Here is a 19,967-nt window from a genome sequence, read left to right on the forward strand (position 1 = left end):
TTTCTATCTTATGAGTTTTTGGGGATAATTCATCAAATATTTCTGGTTATACCCCTTACAAGATATATCTGAATCCCCAATGCAAGTCTTGAATACACATCTCAATAGCGGAAGACTCGAAAATTCGATCCTTACAGTTTAGGCTTAGATTTTTTCGAGCGATTGATAAAGTTAATAACATGTTCATTCTTTCACTAGCACATATTTTAGAGTTCAATTATGCTGACAGTCCTTTTCGTGCTATAGAAGCAATTAAGGAATTCCTACTCTAATTGCTCCCAACTGTCAATGCTGCTAGATTCTAAATCTGTGTACCAATCAAACGTGTTACCCTTCAATGAGTGAACAAATTGCTTAACTAGCAAGTCACCATTAGTGCCAGCATTGTTACAATTTTCGACAAAGTGCGCAATATGTTGTTTAGGGTTACCTTTGTCATCAAATTATTGAAACTTTGAAAATTGAAATCCTACAAGCATCTTCAAACATTTACTCTTGTGGTGTAAGGTTTGATATAATTGCTATATGACTTGGTATTTCCACCAATCTTGTCCTTGATCGTACCTTTGATAAACTCCTTTAAATTATCAACATGAATGGTACTATCAGGAGAGATTGAAAACTCCTTCATTATTCGTGACTTGGTATCCTCTTTCTCTTTCTTCCTTGATGATGAGTTACCTTCATATTTTTTACCATGGCCATTAGTTTGGCTATTTTGGCATCTTGACTTTGCACGTGCCCTGCTAGCCCTTCGACAATTTGGCAAGATTTGAAATTTGATACTGGGCAAATGTGAAGAACTAAAAACTTTAAAGGGGAATGATTGATGCAATTGAATGATTGAGAGGATAAAGTGTAAATACTCTTTACTTTTTGCGGGGGAAATTCGAATTACCCTTATTTGGCCACCACTTCTCTTACATAAAAGGGGAGGATAATTCCATGAATCGAGCGTTATGTCCATGGCCTCGTTACAGCTCCTACATTCCACCCCACCTCCCATCTCCAAGACCACCTACTCCCCCTCCCGTCTAGACCTGTGCTCAACAATGGCCGAAATCAAGCAACACCATGCCCAAATCATCAAGTTAGGTCTCTCCTCAGACAACGACACCATAGGCCGTGTCATCAAATTTTGTGCCATTTCTGAAACCAAGGACTTGAACTATGCTCTCAAAGTTTTCCATACATTGCCTAGCCCAGATCCTTTCATATATAACACCATTATCAGAGGCTATTTGCAATCAAATTTGCCCAGAAACTGCATTACTTTTTATACAAAAATGTTGGAAGATTCAGTTATTCCCAACAACTTCACTTTCCCTCCTCTTATAAGAGCTTGTTGCGTAGATAATGCTATTCAAGAAGGCAAACAAGTTCACTCCCATGTCATTAAATATGGGTTTTTATCAGATGGTTTTGCGCAAAATAATTTGATTCATATGTATGTGAATTTCAACAACTTGGAGGATGCGAGAAGGGTGTTTGATAAATTGGTCTATAAGGATGATGTTTCTTGGACTACATTGATCGATGGATATGCTCAACTGGGCTGTCTTGATGAGGCTTACAAAGTTTTCGAGTCCATGCCAGTTGATAAAAGAAAAAATTCTGCAGTTTCTTGGAATGCCATGATTGCAGCTTATGTTCAGAGCAGTAGATTTCACGAGGCATTTGAATTGTTTGAGAAGATGAGACTAGAGAATGTGAAGATGGACAAGTTTGTCGCTGCAAGTATGTTGTCAGCTTGTATTGGACTGGGCGCTTTAGAGCAAGGAAAATGGATACATAGGTACATAAAAGAGAGTGGGATTGAAGTTGACTCAAAATTGCAGACGACAGTTATTGATATGTATTGCAAATGTGGATGCTTGGATGAGGCTTTTGAGGTGTTCAAAAGGTTGGAAAGTAAAGGGATTTCTTCATGGAATTGTATGATTGGAGGACTGGCAATAAATGGTAAAGGTGTGGCAGCGATTGAGCTTTTGAAGGAGATGGAGAGGGAGAAGAATTTAGCTCCTGATTATATCACATTTGTCAACTTGTTAAGTGCTTGTGCTCATTCAGGGTTAGTTGATGAAGGAAAGTATTACTTTAGATATATGACAGAAGTTTATGGCATTGAACCGGGAATGGAACATTACGGATGCATGGTTGATTTGTTAGGAAGAGCGGGATTGCTGGAGGAAGCAAGAAAGGTTATAGATGAGATGCCAATGAGACCTGATGTCGGTGTACTAGGGGCTCTTCTGGGGGCTTGCAAAATCCATGGGAACATTGAGCTAGGAGAGGAAATTGGGAAGCAAGTAATAGAACTAGAGCCTAGCAATAGCGGGCGCTACGTGCTGCTAGCTAACCTATATGCCAATGCAGGCAGATGGGAAGATGTTGCTTATGTGAGAAAGTTGATGAACGACAGGGGAGTGAAAAAGGCTCCAGGCTGCTCTGCGATTGAATTGGAAGGCGCTGTCAACGAGTTTATTGCAGGAGGAAGGACTCATCCTGAAGCTAAAGAAATATATGCCAAGGTTAATGAAATATTGGATCGCTTAAGATCTGTAGGATATGTGCCCGTTACTGACGGAGTATTGCACGACATCAGCGAGGAAGAAAGGGAGAATCCCCTGTACTACCATAGCGAGAAACTGGCTATTGCTTTTGGTTTGTTAAGGGCCAAACCAGGGGAAACTCTTCGTATCACAAAGAATCTAAGAGTTTGTAAAGACTGTCACCAGGTTAGTAAGTTAATCTCAAAAGTTTATGACCGAGAAATAGTTGTTAGGGATAGAAATCGTTTCCATCAGTTTAAAGGAGGAGAGTGTTCGTGCAATGATTACTGGTAGCAGACTGGGAGATTGAGCAACACCAATAACACATTTATACACGTCGACCATTGAGTTTTCCATATTCTGCAGCTCCCGCTGCTTTTCTCAGTTACAAAATTGAATTACCAAATCCACTGTCCCTCTGCTCTTAAGTGAGAGCTGATCAAGCAAAGCTTATGGTCTCTCTCCACGACAGAGTAAAGGTAAGGTCAATAAGCATTTTGAGAAGATTCTTAGGGGAACTCAATGGAGAGGTAGCCTGAACATTCACTTCTTTAAGTTTTGAAATGCTGGAAGAGGAGAGAAATGAGGGAAGATAAAACTGAATACATCCCATGAAGAACTGAAATTAGGAAGGCTACAAGGGACTGCAATCCTGCTTAAATACTAATTGGCTAATATCCTGAAACAATTCAGCATAGACAAGTATAAGGATTATATAATTCAAAATAATGTAGGAAGAGGCAAATGGTAGTTAAAAAAAAAAGCATCAACTTGGAAAGATCCAAAAGCCGAATAATTAAATTAAACGGACTAAGATCTACGCTATATTTATTTGCTTCATCCAAAAACTTCTACGAATATAGTGGCTTGAACTACCTCTGTCTATACATCAAAAAAGGGGAGAAAACAAAAAGCCCTCGAACTACCCCTGAACAAGTCTAGCTTTTGCAAATCCCAAATTGAACTAATTCGGTGAAAGTTCCTTTCCACGTTTTGCAGCAGCAACAACAGCATTCATCAAAATCCCACGAAATCCAGCCTTCTCCAGCTCATGAATTCCAGCAATGGTTGTCCCACCAGGTGACGCAACATCATCTTTTAGCTGAGCAGGATGCTTCCCTCCATTAATAGCCATCGATGCTGCTCCTAGTACCTGCAACAGAATCATCTCTAGTTGTTCAACTGACATGAAATCTGACATGCATGTTTATTTCGGTTTAGTTGAATTTGAAATTCAAATTTTGCATAGTTGTTATTCATCTAACCCTGACAATGTATACACTGTCAGTGTAGGAAAGATTAATCCTTATAAAAACTGCAAACATATATCTGAGATGACCATGAGATTTTTAATGTCAATTTTCACTTTCATGAGAAAAAAATTCAAAGGAAAAGGACAAAAAATATAACATCACATGATATAAGCTAGTGATAGATAAATGACATCATACTCAACTAGCAGAAAGGAGCAGTGGACATTACAGTATCAATGATATCTTACAATCGAGCCATTTGAAAATTAAAGATATTATATCCTAGAAATGAGGAATATATTTCTGACACACAACTATGTACATATTAGGTCTTACATACTACATCACTTACTGTTTGAGAAGCTAAACCAAGCGCTAGTTCTCGAGGTAGACCTGCAGCAACACCTCCATCAGCTAAAGCTTCTATGGCTAAATAGATATAGGCTGGTCCACTTCCACTGAACATATCCAGAAAACAGAACTCCTAGTTAGACAAATCGAAACTAAATCTTTTTCCAATAAACTAAACAGTGCAAGGGCATGCATCTTTATGAGCACTATAGAGGCAGGAACTATTAACCCCTTTGCTGACACTAGAGCCTTAATATAAGCATTCAAATTATTCTTAGGACCACATCTAAAAATACAAACACAATGTTAGGACCAAGAGAAAAGCAACATACCTAAGGCCAGTTATAGCATCAAAAAGCTTCTCATTAGCTCTCCACACCTTACCAATCGCTCCAAATAATCTAGATACCAACTCTCCATCCTCCTCTGTGGCTGTTGCACCCAGGCTGATAACTATATAAAGAGAAATAAGTTCAAAATAAATGATTTTGATCGCTGTATCTGATAAAGATGCTTATCATAAAGGAATATCTGTTTCAAGAGGAAGCTGAATGCTAAAGCTAATGAGAGAGAGAGAGAGAGAGGGGGGGTAAAAGCAAAATCGTGATGATATGCACCTCAAACTGCAAAACTACTATTCAAAGTAATTAAGAAAGTTCAAAGGAATGAAATGCAATATAGGCTACAGAAGACAATGCTATACCAGATGCTGCCTGACCAATGGCAGCTGGAGTGTTTGGCATTACTCTTATAAACCGGGTATGGCCAGCCCATTCCTGTTCAAGTTATTCAACATATTCAGAATTGAGAAAACACATTCACAGTAACAGTGACATGATTAGTAGACTCTCCCAGGTAGTAACAAAAAAAACTACAAGAGCAAAAGAAACATGATTTCAACATCTGAAATTTCTCTATAGAAATACTTCATAATGTTGAAAAAAAACAAATTATTTCTTTTTTGGAATATAAGCAAAGGAAAAGAGATAACTCATACAATCTGTAATTTCAATAGTTTGAAAGTAAAATCACCTAGCAAGGAACCTCACCAAGTTAAACACATACATATCAGTTCAATTTATCAGCAAAGAAAGATATTGTTGCCCGTTTATGTTCTTTCCTCAACCAAATACTATGCTTGTTCCTAAGTGAATATAGAATAACTGAAGCAGCCCATGATCACCAAATTTAAGGAAAACCTTTGAAGTTCTCAACAAACAAGATTTTCAATCAATTAATGTAGGGATTTCTCCAACCACCATTAACATTGTTAAAGCAAACTGTATGATTATAAATTTACACATCCATAAATCTACTTCAGACAACCCCGAATTAAGTAGAGAACAGCCACTTTTGCTACAAACAACATGTATTTTTCCCTTATGTTTATAAAATGTTTCCAAAATTTCTCAAAAAGGTCATTGATCAAGATCCTCTTAACATGCTCGAAAGCTCACAGAGATTGGATATCCTATGTTCCAAATGTACCAGTAGTCATAAAGTTTGTATTAATCCTGGTAATGTAGGCCACTAGCAAATTAAAAACTAAATATTGTCCTGTGTTTTCCTTGCTAATTTTTCAGATAAGTCGTCTGCTATTCTTGCTTTGATTAATTATTCTGTGACATTATCTTTATAGAACAATCACTTGTAAACATGAAGTCAAAGAAACAGAAGGACATGAAATGAACACATATACAGAAAGTCACCCAAAGAATCACAGAAGCATAAACTGCTGCACTATAAGACCATACCAACAAACAACTGAATAGTTAAAGTTTGATCAAGTGCACCAATTACTTTTAATTTTTCTTTTCCTGTCTCCTGTAGCAGTGAACAAATATTTTGGACCACTAGAAATTGAAATCTAGGGACTTGATAGATTTATTTAAATTTGTTAGAAGCCTTAATAAGGGAGAAGAAGGCTTCTACGAGACAAACCTGAAGATCCTTCAACTTAACTCCTGCAACTACTGAAACCAAAAGCTGCTTCTCAGAAAGAAGTGGCTTTAACTCCAGTGCCACATCCTTAACTGCAATTTGTAGATAGTCAAATTGTTAACTTCACTTACTTCAAATATACGTATGCCAAAACAATTTAAAAACAACATAACAAAAATGTTTACTCATCCTGCCTGAATAAAGAACTTGGACAAGCAACTTTGGATGTTCAGTTATCAATTGTGAACAGTGACATTTGACTAATGCAAAACATTAAATAAGTGCTATGCTGGAATCCCGCAAAACTTCCTAATATTCCTGGAAAGATGGAGAATTAAAAAATGTTCAAGAACCAGACATCATTCTGAAATGCTAAAATGATTGCCAAGTTGTGCTTATAGTTAGTTTAGATTAGAAACCAGCAGCTTAACTAACTTGGAAGAAGAAAATAATAGCCCTTTGTCAACAAATCATCAAACAATATCATGAATTAAAGACGAAAATTAATCCAAAGAATGTATTTGCTTTAAAATCAAGTAGCAGCTTGCGAGGAGCTCTGGAAAAAAAACCCAAGAACATAGCTCAGATTGGAAAAGGCAAACTGGAACCGGAAAAGGTAAACTGGAACTGGAATTACCAATTTGAGGTTTCACAGAAAGTACGACCACATCACAGTCATGAATTACCTGCTCTTAGTAAACATGAAAACGTAAGAAACATCAGAAATAGTCCAAGAATGTATCGCTAATCCAATGAAACATCACACAAGGTTCTATTAAATTCTATAGTTCAAAATTTTGACATGACAGAGTCCAAAAAAGATAAATAAATAAATAAACAAATATAAAAAATCGACCAGGGAAATTTTTTTTTTTTTTTCAAAAAGGAAGAAAGGTTCTTCATTTCTTGTAATAACTCTACCTTAAAAAGGAAAATTTCACTCAGCAAATGGGCTAGAAAGGTTCAGATTGAATAACACAAAAATTGATCTTTCCGCTTCCCTTGAATCTCAACCAGCAATTAGAATCACTCAAAATAAAGAAAAAGAAAATTGACGAAATTTTTACACACAGAATCCAAAGAATAATTTATTAAAGAAAACGGGAAAAATGGGACTAAATAGTCGATCAGCTTTCCGACGAGAACGTGAAGAACCTGATGATTGTGCTCGAAAACGGTGACCCCAAATGATTCGAAAGCTGAGCTGCGCTGGGGGCGGTGATGAGCAGTTCGGATCCTGGAAGCGGGTAAAACACCCGACTTGACAACACCGCGTGCTATGCTCTCCGCCATTTTGCCGGCACCGATGAAGCCGAGATTGTAGGTGTCGAGGGGAATCGGAGCCACGTTGTTGGACGCCATTTCTGTTTTCTGTGCAGAATAGGGATCGGAACTATATATCGCATCAAGGCACAAGGAATTAAACTACCCTCAAAATACAAAAGTTGGTTTTAAGTTAGTTTCTCGTGTCCTTCCAAAAAATAAAAATAAAAAAATTTTAGTTTCTCGTGAGCACCTGTCAGGATATTCCATGAGTCCCACAGATTAAGAAAGATAGATTAGTTAAATTTTATTTTAAAAAAAGTAATGACTCTGTTTGGATTAACTATTTTTAGAACCATTTATTTCAACAGCAATAATAAGGTTATATTACATCATTCAAGATATATATTAAAGTAATTATGGGTAAAAATGTTGACTGTATTCAATAAGGTAGGTTATATTTAGTGATAATGAAATATATTAAATAAAAATATTTTAAAAATTAAAATTTAATTAAAAGGTGGATTATAATTTGAGATGGATGAAAGAAAAAAGAAGATTATCAAAATAGGACGGAAGGTGTATCAAATAATAAATCTAATTCTAAAACTACTAAGATTTTAATAAATTTGATTTAACTATTCCAATAGCAATGGTAGGTATAGGGTAGGGAATTGCGGACGAGAAACTACGCTAGTCGATCCCGCAATTTAGCTCGCCTGCTTAGGTTGTTATCTTACATCGAGGGTTGGGGGGGTTTTGGGGTAGTTTATAAGTCTCCTCAGGAACCACAAGAGTTGCCGGCTTTTGTGGTTTCCTGTGGACCTAGGTTTGTAAAATACCGTAAAAGTCATTTCTGGCTTTGGAAAAAAGACAACAGCCTCTACCGGATTGAGTGAGGTCTCTTTAGGTCTTAGTAGCAGCTCGCCTGCTTAGGTTGTTATCCCACATCAAGGGTTGGGGGAGTTTTGGGGTAGTTTATAAGTTTCCTCAGGAATCACAAGAGTTGCCGGCTTTTGTGGTTTCCTGTGGACCTAGGTTTGTAAAATACCGTAAAAGTCATTTCTAGCTTTGGAAAAAAGACAACAGCCTCTACCGGGTTGAGTGAGGTCTCTTTAGGTCTTAGCAGCAGCTCAGCTGCTTAGGTTGTTATCCCACATCGAGGGTTGGGGGGGTTTTGGGGTAGTTTATAAGTCTCCTCGGCTTTTGTGATTTCCTGTGGACCTAGGTTTGTAAAATATCGTAAAAGTCATTTCTAGCTTTGGAAAAAAGACAACAGCCTCTACCGGGTTGAGTGAGGTCTCTTTAGGTCTTAGCAGCAGCTCAACTGCTTAGGTTGTTATCCCACATCGAGGGTTGGGGGGGTTTTGGGGTAGTTTATAAGTCTCCTCAGGAACCACAAGAGTTACCGGCTTTTGTGATTTCCTGTGGACCTAGGTTTGTAAAATACCGTAAAAGTCATTTCTGGCTTGGGAAAAAAAAAAAAAAAGGATCCCGCAATTTAGCTACCAATCAATAACAACGAGGAAGGTCCACTTTAGGAGGAAACTAGAAGAGGTAGAATGGGCCATGTTATTAGCAAGAGTTGTCTGTTAGAGTCCAATAAAAAAAGTGCTCCATCCCTTTCTTTCCCTGGCCTTCTGGCAACCAATTTAGGCAAATGGGTTAGCCCTCACGGTAGGGGCCTCTTTTTATTAGGATCTAAAGTAACCAAGTGAAGCTTATGAACAGGATTATCATTATCGTTATGCTCAAGCATCAACCTTTCCCCTTTTTTTTTTTCTCTTTTTTGGCAACTTCAATTATATGGAGTACCATATTCAATCTACTGTTAAGTCTTAACCTGGAGCTGGAGGCTGTCTACTTTGTTTGTGATTAGAATTTAGAATGCACTGGTCATGGCCACTGATAATTCTTAGATATGTATCTGATGGATAAACTTTGTAATCCGAATTATTGGGAATAAATGGAAAAGTAGAAGTAGAATTAGAATACAAAGCAAATCCTGAGAAGAATGGTGACCTGATCAACATGTAACCTGTATATGTATGCATCTAGTGTGTGTACTATAGAGCAGTGGCGGATTTAAGGTGGGGGCACTGGGGGCATGGGCTCTCACTGCCTCTCTTAAATTTCGATAGTATCCATAGAATTTTGATATAATCTCGAGTGTGTCTCTGGAATTTTTTTATGAAGGAAGTAAAAGAATTACGTGATTCTTTAAGTTGGTTCATGAATTAATATTCTAAAAAAATATGTGAACCATAAAATTCCATTTGAAGCAAGCTAAAAGAAAGGCTTTTATTTTAACTTGTTAGTGAATATTTTTTTTGCTTAAAAAACTAGAAAAAAAGTAGATAAAAAATTTTAGTGTTACTTTTATGCTACTGAGAATTTTTTCTGGCTCCGCCACTGCTGTAGAGACATGAATCATCATGATAAAGAATAAAGAGGCTTGGACCATTATAATTCCAGTAATCGATCATCCCAATCCATCATTTAGTACGAATCCCCTTCCAGAAAAGAAAAAAAAAATCCTAATATATTGCGATTTAACATGCTGGATCGGGCAACTATATATTGCTGATCTTAGATAAAAAGAAACATGTATGAGCTTTTTCGTTGCTCTTAATCTCTCTGTTTTCTTATTGAACCGACCTTAATTTCATTAAGAAACGGGCTGGTTAAGCAATATATCAGACCAAGTCCTTCTCACGCGCAATAGATTATGATGACACGTACCCTTAATTTAATAGTATGTTAATGGTTAATTGATCATAAACAATGCTAGCTAGCTGGTCATCCTAATAACTAGTCAATGTGTTTGTCTACGAAATTATTTGGGATAATTTTTTTTTAAAAAAAATACTGTAACACTTTTTTGATGTAATGTATGTGAGATACAAAGACAATTGAAAAATGTGTTGATGATTGATACAAGCAAATCATTGTGTGTAAATAAGGTATTTTTTTTCCGAGTTTTCATCATGGAATGGTAGTGAGATTAAAGCTGACGAGAGGAGCTTCATGCATCAACTCATAACCAAGGATCCAAATCGTGTTGCACTCGCATACAAGTGCTATAAAAGATATCCTAACTTTTGGTTTTCTGGTTTGTCAAGCTGTTTTTCTTTTGTAACTAGAAAAAGTAAACCACATAGCTGATACTATAGGTTATTTTGCTAGAGATCTTAGGTCTGATTAGTATGGAAAGATTCTTATCTCCAGCGGATTACTAGGAAAAGCATATAGACAGTTAATTAGGGAATTACCCAATAGTGTAAAGTCTTTTGTGAATATTGGCACAAAAAAAACAGACGGGATCCTCTGTCCAATTTTCTGTGTCTAATTTCCTGTCCAACACAAAACTACGTAGTTCCACTTATTCTTATGGCTGACGTGGCACATAAAAATAAATGCCTGTTTGGCTCAAGCACCAAGCAACAACCCTGTCAAATTGTAACCATTCACCGTGAATTCCTCCAAAGCAAACTACTAGCCTAACGGAAAGACATAGCAAAATTTGAGACATACAGAGAGACAATCAAATCCTTGGAAGTACAAAGCAAAATTTCCAGCTGGGCCTAACGGAAAGAATAATCTAAAAAATTGGTGAAACGAATGCATTAAAGACACTGTAGTAACTTCATATAAATTGTAGACAAAAAACGGCATAAAGACAACAGACCTACTATACCTTCATGGGTCCCTACTACATAGACGAAAGCCGGCATAAAAAACTTATAAATTGATGCCAAGCAAAGGAACATCCACAACTGATACATTGTAAGTCAGCCAGAAACAATTGTGCAGATGAATATTATTTTTTTCTTACCATCGGCAAAGAAGTCCCAAATCTTCTTGACGCTCACGGCAACAGGTCTTGGGAATTGTTATGGTAGTAATAGGACTTTGGGAATTGTAATAAAGATATGTAAATAAAGGAAATCCAAAAAAGAAGAGAGATTCAAAAGTATAATGGAGCCAAACAGGCATTTATTTTTATGTGCCACGTCAGCCATAAGAATAAGTGGAACTACGTAGTTTTGTGTTGGACAGGAAATTAGACACAGAAAATTGGACAGAGGATCCCGTCTGCAAAAAAAAGACCTCACCTATGAGAAGCAAATATGGCAAATATGGCAAAAAGACCTCACTTATAAAGTAGAAGTTTTTAAAAGATTTTCTTTTGAAGAAAATGAAATACTAAATGAATAGATAGTTTTTAATTCAAGACAAGTTGACGAACCGAATTAAGTGGTTGAAAAAGAAAAACATTATGTGGATAAATAGTTGTTCAATCCTAAACTGATTCAATGTTACTCTATAATAACAAAGGAATAAAAATCTAATTGTAATCCAAAGATAGAATGTTGCCTTATGTTCAATTAAATTTATGTCCAAATAAGATGACTTCTCCACATGTGCATTAATTGCGTTAGTAAGGCTTCCTAGGACACTTTGTTTTTTTTTTCTTTGCTAAAAAATAAAAAACAATGTTTTGGTTCTCAAAATTAGCCTATTAAGTTTATCAATTCATATCATATATATATATATATATATAATAAAGTCGTATCCTCATACTTATCCTTTCATTTTTTCTCTTTCCTACGTGGCTTAACGACACGGCAAGTAGTTTCCTACGTGACTTGCTCCTTTTTTGTTTAGATATATATCAATTCTTATTTCCTATAAGAATTCTTAATATTATATGATTCTTATTTCCTACCCAAAAAAGGAACTAGAAAGTAATGCGATATAAATAAAAAGACACATAAATATCTCTATTAGATATATCTCCAAATTCATGCCAATAATTTGTGTACTGCATAGGGAACCGAAGTAAATAAGAATTGTTATCACTACAAGAAGTAGAAAAGTAACTAATTTCAAAAGAAACCATTAATAACAGAAGTCAATATCTGATGTTAGAAATATGATTCTTAATAGATTTTATTATTAGGTGCGTTATCAAGATATAGTGCATAGCACGAAATTTATGGAAAAGAAAAAGTTAATTGAATCCAATTAACTATATGTATTTGACTCGTACGGTCAAATATAAATTCCTATTTGAGCACGGGTTTGTAAATACCTATAAACCCGTTTGTTGTTAATCAAAACATGCAGGTTATACTCATTGCTAGATTATAAGATTCACAATACATCTCTGCTCAGATGGTGGGGAGTATTTAGTGTATGGACCCACACCATAGGAGTCCATGCACTTAAAGGACTCGATATAGTTGAGGTGGTCTTTCAAGGTAGGTAAAATCTATTTTGAGAACGCACTTTTATTTCCTATAAGAATTTTAATATTATAGAATTCTTATTTCCTATCCAAAGTTACGTACTTTAAACAACTTAAATCAAGATAAACCTACTTTTAATGTTCTTATTAATATCTCTTTATATTCTTATCAATTCTTATTTATTATGCCTACACTATATATAGCCTCTAATATATTGATTTCAAGCATCAAATTCATGGTTAGGTATTTTCAGTGCAAGCGGTTGGCACATTAAAGCATCGATTTTTGGTTTTCACTCCTCTTGATTATCAGGTACATCTTCTTTCAATACATATTTTTTTTAAAAAAATCATGTTGATCTTCAATTGTAAAAGTTTAGTAACATATCTTGAATTTTATTTTTTTTTAATTTTCTATTTGTTTTTTATGAACACATAGGATTAGTAATATATCTTGAATTAATAATAAATTTCTCTTATATTTCACATATTATATCTCACACAATATTTTTGCCTTTAATTTTGATAAATCATTATCAAATTGGTGGAACCGACAACCAATACCAACTTGAAGCATCTTCTTCCCAGATCCCAATTAGTATAACAGATGATTCTAATCAACAACATTTCAATACATTTCATATGAATCATTTATCAGAGGGTTCAACAAAAACACAGAGGAGGGGAATCCTCATAAAAAGATTTGCATGAGAAGGTAGATTTAATATACTATTTTACTTTCTTAAATTATAATCTTTACGTATTGTTATACACAACCTTGAATGTGATAAATCATTTATTTTTTTATACTTAGTTATCCTGCTTTGCTATCATGCAGTGATAATGGAAAATCAATAAATGCTGATTTGCACGGACAAATCGAGGAGAATGTTCAAACAAAAGAAAAATAAAAACAAGTTTCTGAAGAGTAGAATATTATTTGATACTATTTACTGCACTTTTTATTATTTTCAAGTTTTTGAATGTTATGGTATTGTCGAATGTTATTTTTTTCATTTTTGAATTATTATTTACTGAATTAGATGTTCAAATTTATATTATAAGAATACTTTATATTACAATGCGCATGTAGTAATATACTTAAGAAATGTTATAATAAAATATGCATTAAATTTGTATTTCATATTGACATTTTTATAAAATTGACTAAATAATTTATTATTTTTCGAAGATTCCCGTTCAACGAACGGGTACAAAACTAGTTAACTGAATAAATACAAGTCTGTGTTAAGCTTTAGTGTAACGTGCAACGCAAATCCTTCCTTCTTTTATATATATATATATATATATATATATATATATATATATATGTATGTATATGTATATATGCATAGCAAGATATATACAAACAGTGGAAGGGCCTTGCAGTGTGTTAGTTTTAGATCCGAGACAAGGATACCATATGCACCCTATACATAATATTCTTTTTTTTTTTTTTTTTTCTGACGGAGTGAGTGTCCGGGTCAAGTCCTTAAAGGCGGCCCGACTAATCCCACTTCGGTCCGGCCCAACGCCCCAACCAGACCTAGCACGTTAGATGCACGGAGAAACTGATGTTGCTGCTGAGATTCGACCCCGGGACATGAGGACCCGAGAGAAGAGGCGCCAACCACCAGCCCATTCACGTGGGGGCTATACATAATATTCATTCCGCCCGTCTTTGTTGTGTCCTTTGACTCCGATTGTTAACATTATTAAGCCATTATTAATGAAGTCCAATTGGGCAATGCTAAAAGCCAATCAGCACTCATGAGGTGAACATAAGGAGTACTGAATTTATTTTAGATAGTACCAATTTTACACTTTTAAATACTTATTATTTCTTGACTTTCAATACTATAAAATTTTCATACATATATGTGTTAGTGTAGGTGGGATGTCTCGAACCTAAATTTCTTATGTACACTCTCTTTTTTTGTAACATCCAACCCATCCCTCTCCTGTGGGTTATAAAATTTTCATATATAAAAACTTATTCATGCATGTTTGTTAAATAAGATACGTCTAATGAGTTGTTAAGAGAGACTAGAGGGTTGCACCTAAGAAATTATGAAAGTGATTAGAGTGACCACGAGTGCGATTGTTTATATGGAATGCTTACATTATATTAACACTTGCCCTATAGAAAAACGCTTTAGATACAGCATTTAAATTAAGACTTGCTTCTGGAAAAGCGTTTTTGAATATATTGTGGTTATGAACTGAATTACAGTACAAGGACCGGTCTTGCCCAAGGGCTGTGCATGGACTACTTTGATTAAGGCTCGTTTGGTGTGATGAAACGGGATTAGCTATACATGGATTAATTACCATGAGATTATTTGACATTTTTCATCCTATATAAAAAAAAAAGTTGCAATTTAAGTTTGGTTGGTATTGGATTATTTATGCAATGTACCATCGAAGGTCTACTGAAAGCTCTTTTCACTGTCAGTTTCAAGGTTCGAATTGTCAGTTTCAAGGTTCGAATTGTGAGTCTGATAATTGATGTGGGAAGGGTGAGAGTTAAAAAAAAAATGAAGGTCTAATGTCATGTCTGATAAATATAGAATTGATTTAATAATAACCAGAAATTGGTCAAAGTAACTTTTGGAAACAGATCATAACATTTTCCCTAAGATGACATGAGCTGAATGAACCATAAGAGATTAGAGATAAAAAAAAAATGCAAGTAAACCAACAACAATAATGTTTCAGGACTAAGTATAGCTCGACTTTCTTTTTTAGTTGAAAGGGAGATTCTAAATTTTACAAGGAGAAAAGAGATGGAAAAGAAGTTAAAAATAAGTTGAATGGACACCCAAAATCGCTTGGTTAATATTCTAATCAGAGGAAGTTTGCTTGGGTGATAACATTGGAGTGATTGTAAGTGGACTTCTCACTTTAAAAAAAAAAAAATCACTAGTGATCAATAAAGTTGGATCTCAAGAACATTAGCCCAGATAAAATGATTGGGAAACGTAGACCGTTGAGGCTCAAAATAGGCCCGAACCGAACCAATGTGCATCGAGTTGTACCATTAAATTCACATTTCAAGGGTGTGAGCCTAGTCTACCCCACATTCACATGGCCTAATCGAGGTGGAAGTTCAACCGTGTAGTGGGCTTGGCTTCCCAACAAACTTAAAAATGGCCCGTCCGGGATTGATTGGATAGATTCAATAAAAAATGTACTTGCACTTAAATATTCTCATAGATTTATCTCCAAAATCAGTTTAGCACATTTTCTTGGTATGCTTAATCCTCGTGCAAGTTAGCATATATCATGTTTGCATACGTGGAATTAGAAAATTTCCTTTGAAAGGGAGAACTCTAATTCAACTAAAACTTAAGTATATAATTTAAAATATTTTTAATTTTTACAGGGCACAAAAGTTTAAATTTACACAATTTTTTTTTTAAAAAAAATTTCAACTTTTCAAATGAGAAAAACCTAATTTTTTTAAACTTAAAAGCAGGGGCTCCTCTCTGCCACCCCCTAATTCCACCCATGTACGTTTCATGTTTGCACCTCAAACTCTTCATTCTTCCTTCCCTTCCCACCGATGTTATATAAAGTCTAGCTTGAACCTAAAAATACCTAATTGAGTTGGGTAAATAAAAATATTTACCACAAAAAATTTACATTTTCATGGAGCGTGGTTCTGTGCATGAGTAGAAATTTTTTTCCCCTAAAGGACCTGCATAAGATTTTTACTTAAATAAACATAAGCGACACAAATTATTCACTACAAGTTTACTTAAACTAGTTCACTACAAGTTTACTTAAACTAGTTCACTACAAGTTGCACTCTGTATTGACTAGAAAATTGTCGAAATAAGTCATCACGGTAGGCAATATAAAACTAGTTAGGGAACGAATAATCGAACGAAACTGCACAAAACACAATTGAACTAAGTCCTTGTCCTAACCTCATCTTGAATCTCCTTCGTTTGATGTGAAATACAGTTTACGTGTCAAACCATGGACATTATTTTGTCTGTGAACCCAAACATTCTGCCAATACTAGAAATGTGACATCGTTGCTCGTGAACATTTTTGGGTCTATTTGGTAAGCATGATTTGCAAAACAAAAAAAAAAAATCAAATATTATTCTACTCGTATCATAACTACAATTTCTAGCTAACTAATTTTTGATCTCATATATATCACATCATAAAAGATTTTATATGTGAAAGAATCCAATCTATGCATTCAACCAAACCGCAAGATGTGAAGCGAGACCGAGTATCCTGTTAACTACAAACATTCCACGGGGAACGTTTCCACCATAACTTCAGGAAAGCAAATCGATGCGCGGACATGCTGGCTAAATGGGGGAGGAAGCTGTGTGATGATCATACCCAATTTTTTATTTTTTATTTTTTATTGCTGTCTAGATTTTGTACTCCCCTTTCTTTTGGATGATTTAAGTGGATTTTCTACCTCTTGGATGACTGTATTATGAGAACTATTTTGTAAACTTTTATTTTATTTTATTTTCAATGCATCTCTAATTACAAAAAAAATAAAAAGGTGCAATGTGGTTTCCGAATGAAGCAAGCATATGTGCCGAGAATTTTACTCTGGGCGCAAACGAAGCTCTCATGTTGTAAAGCCCACTAAATCTAATTTTTCAAAAATTTTCCACCATTTACATTCTTACACCTCATTTCTATGAAATAATTTAGTTTTTCTTTTTCTACCAGGAGAGGAGAATAACTAATTTTAATTGTGTATTAACATTACATGAAGCATCTGTGATGGACAAAAATACAATTACAACATTATCCGATTTTAGTTCTTATTTTGTCAATTTTTGTAAATACTCATCCACTAATCATTGGTTTTAACCTCAACTTCAATTTCAATTACACTTGTAATCATTACTTATTATCGATTTTAATCTCAACTTGTAGTCCTTACTTATCATTGGTTTTAATCTCAACTTCGATTACATGGCAGTTAATTAGTCATTAGTTATCATCGGTTTTAATCTCAATTTCAATTTCATTTAGATTAAGATTATTATCATTTATCTGTAATCTCGATTCTAGAAAAAAAAAAAAGCCACAATGTCAATTATAATTGTGATCACTTGTCTACAATCTTGATTCTGGTTCAAAAGTTGCTTCCTCAATTATATTATCGATCACTCATCTACAATCTTAATTCTGGTTATAAAGCCACTATGTCTATTATGTTTCCAATTTCCATCCACGCCAATTAATAGTTCTAATTGAACTCACTTTAGATTTTAGTTTGCTTTAACCTATTTATGTTATGTTTACGAGATACTCATCCATATTATAGCTTATTATTGTATTTTCAAGTTCAACTCGAAGTCTGGTTTACTCAAAACTTCGAACTTGATTAGATAATTACATTTCCTCTCATCTCTATTCTTGCTACATCAATTAACAACCCTAATTGATTTCACTTCATAGTTTAGTTTGCTTTAAACTATTTATGTTATCTTTATGATCTCTCATCCATATTGTACCTTACGTTTTGATAGGGTATAATTTGTTAGTATTTTTATTATTAATTTTCCCTTCTATTCCTGACAAATATTGTGTTAATTGCTGATATTTACTCATATTTGGTATTTGGAATCAATTTCAGGAATGAAGTAGAAAACTACCAAAAAGGAGGGACTTTGTGAAAAATATGGAGACTTCTAAGGGCTGAAATCCTTGGGCCCTTGAATTGGTGGGGGACCACAAGCTAGTGAAAGGCATTTGGTCATTTGGGCTTCAAGGAAAGAAACGTAGGAAGACTTGGAACAAGAAGTACTTGGGAGGCTTTGTCCACATGTGTGGGGACCACCTAGATAGCTTTTAGTCATCTTTCTTTTGTTGCTTTAAAAGGGGACAACGTACAGAAGCAAAAGATATCTAGGGCTTTAGTTTTAGTTTTTTAGTTTAGTTCTAGTTTTCTTTCTTTGGACTGGCCTCTGACACACGCCAGGTATTCGACAATATTCCCCAACGGGGAGATTTTCTCATGAGGCGTGGTTAAGCTATTCTAGTCAAGGGGACAACTGACGATTTGGTTCGACAATTACTGTGAGATCGAATCTGTTTTAATTATTTTCTTCATTTATTGGTATTTATATGTTCCTTGATTTTAATTGCTATGGCCTTGTGTATGGTTGATTAGTGCGCAATAATTAATTATTCATATAGGCTATTTTTGCTAAATAGGGGTAATTGAATCCGTAATTGTTCGTTATCTCTACCTCAGTAGCAACTGGCGTAATTGGGTTTATGTCAGGGGAGCATATGATCTAATTTAAACAAACCCTCGTAGCGTGTTTGTTGGTTAGGATTGGGCCTTTCTAATTATTAATGCAATCTAGAAATTAAATCCTACGGTCGTACCTAGGGTTACTTTTGGGTTAGAGAAATAGCTAACGGTCGTACCTTAGCTATCGAGAAATTAAGGAAGGGTTGGTTGTTTATCGCGTGCATGACAACTATAACTAATCTATTGTTAAATGTTGGAATTATTTCTGCATCAATGATCAGTGCATGAACCATTTCTGATGTGTACCCTTGGCTAGAGTTTCCCCAATCATTTCTTTTAATTAATTATTTTCTGCAGTTAATTTATTTAGTTAGCATTTAATCCAAAACCCCCCATACTTTGGACTCTAGAAGAAACAAATTATCCCCAGTCCCTGTGGATTCGACCCTACTCACCGCTATATACAAAATCTGTATTTTTCTCGAGTAGGTATTTATTATTGTACAGGTTCGGCACCTGTCAATTTTTGACGCCGTTGCCGGGGAACCTGGCCGCGTACTTCCACCATGTCTGCTTCACCCCCCCGTTCCCGCCTATCCCGTGGCCACTTGAGAGGGAAGTTTCGATTTTCTCTTCACTTTAATTGCTATATTACCTCCATTGAGGGCAATGTCGGACTTAGGTGTGGGGGGGACAGCTGTGGTACAGCTAGTATTTCTAATTTTTAGTTTTTACATGTTTTCCTTTATTTTTGTTATTTGTTCTATTTTTTGTTTATTTTATTTTCTTTTTCTTTCTAGTGGTCAGTCCTTAAATGAATACCAAGTTTTGATACCGGATTGTTGTCTCTAATTCTGCTATTGCCAAGTGTTATTAATAAAAGGGTATCAAGTTGATGTGGTTGAGTTCAGGAACATCTCTTTGGTGAATATCAATAATTGCTTAACTTTTTCAATTTTTGGTTAACTTTTCTAGGCATAGGGAATGATTGTTGGCATTTTTCATGTGAATTGGTCCAATTATTAATTTTAGTTCTCCATGTTTGGAAATTTGAGGCTGGCTGCTGTTATTTTTGTGTTATTTTTAGTTATTGTGCTATATGGTTA

General features: G+C 35.0%; 2 protein-coding genes across 2 annotated transcripts; one reads left to right on the forward strand and one right to left on the reverse strand.

Annotated features, from left to right (window-relative positions):
* The first annotated feature begins 862 nt into the window (after positions 1-862).
* LOC113696476 (pentatricopeptide repeat-containing protein At5g48910-like) lies at positions 863-2,908 on the forward strand. The gene has a single exon (XM_027215885.2). It carries the CDS (start codon positions 960-962, stop codon positions 2,844-2,846), a length of 1,887 nt encoding a protein of 628 aa, XP_027071686.2. The 5' UTR covers positions 863-959; the 3' UTR covers positions 2,847-2,908.
* A 440-nt stretch (positions 2,909-3,348) lies between these two features.
* Positions 3,349-7,615, reverse strand: LOC140009562 (pyrroline-5-carboxylate reductase-like). The gene is made up of 7 exons (XM_072055517.1): positions 7,253-7,615; positions 6,735-6,783; positions 6,098-6,189; positions 4,860-4,932; positions 4,489-4,609; positions 4,158-4,263; positions 3,349-3,705 (listed from the first exon to the last, which is right to left on the reverse strand). Exons 1-7 carry the CDS (start codon positions 7,457-7,459, stop codon positions 3,517-3,519), a joined length of 837 nt encoding a protein of 278 aa, XP_071911618.1. The 5' UTR covers positions 7,460-7,615; the 3' UTR covers positions 3,349-3,516.
* Between the last annotated feature and the right edge of the window lie 12,352 nt (positions 7,616-19,967).

This window comes from Coffea arabica, chromosome 6e (assembly GCF_036785885.1).
Source record: "Coffea arabica cultivar ET-39 chromosome 6e, Coffea Arabica ET-39 HiFi, whole genome shotgun sequence".
Classification (NCBI taxonomy): domain Eukaryota; kingdom Viridiplantae; phylum Streptophyta; class Magnoliopsida; order Gentianales; family Rubiaceae; genus Coffea; species Coffea arabica.

Coding starts and splice junctions, on each gene's coding strand:
- LOC113696476 (XM_027215885.2), top strand. CDS start 960: ATGTCCATGGCCTCGTTACAGCTCCTACATTCCACCCCACCTCCCATC.
- LOC140009562 (XM_072055517.1), bottom strand. CDS start 7,459: ATGGCGTCCAACAACGTGGCTCCGATTCCCCTCGACACCTACAATCTC. Junction 4,933..6,097: donor TTAAGTTGAAGGATCTTCAG/GTTTGTCTCGTA, acceptor TAACTTGAACAG/GAATGGGCTGGCCATACCCG. Junction 3,706..4,157: donor TTGGTTTAGCTTCTCAAACA/GTAAGTGATGTA, acceptor ATTCTGTTGCAG/GTACTAGGAGCAGCATCGAT.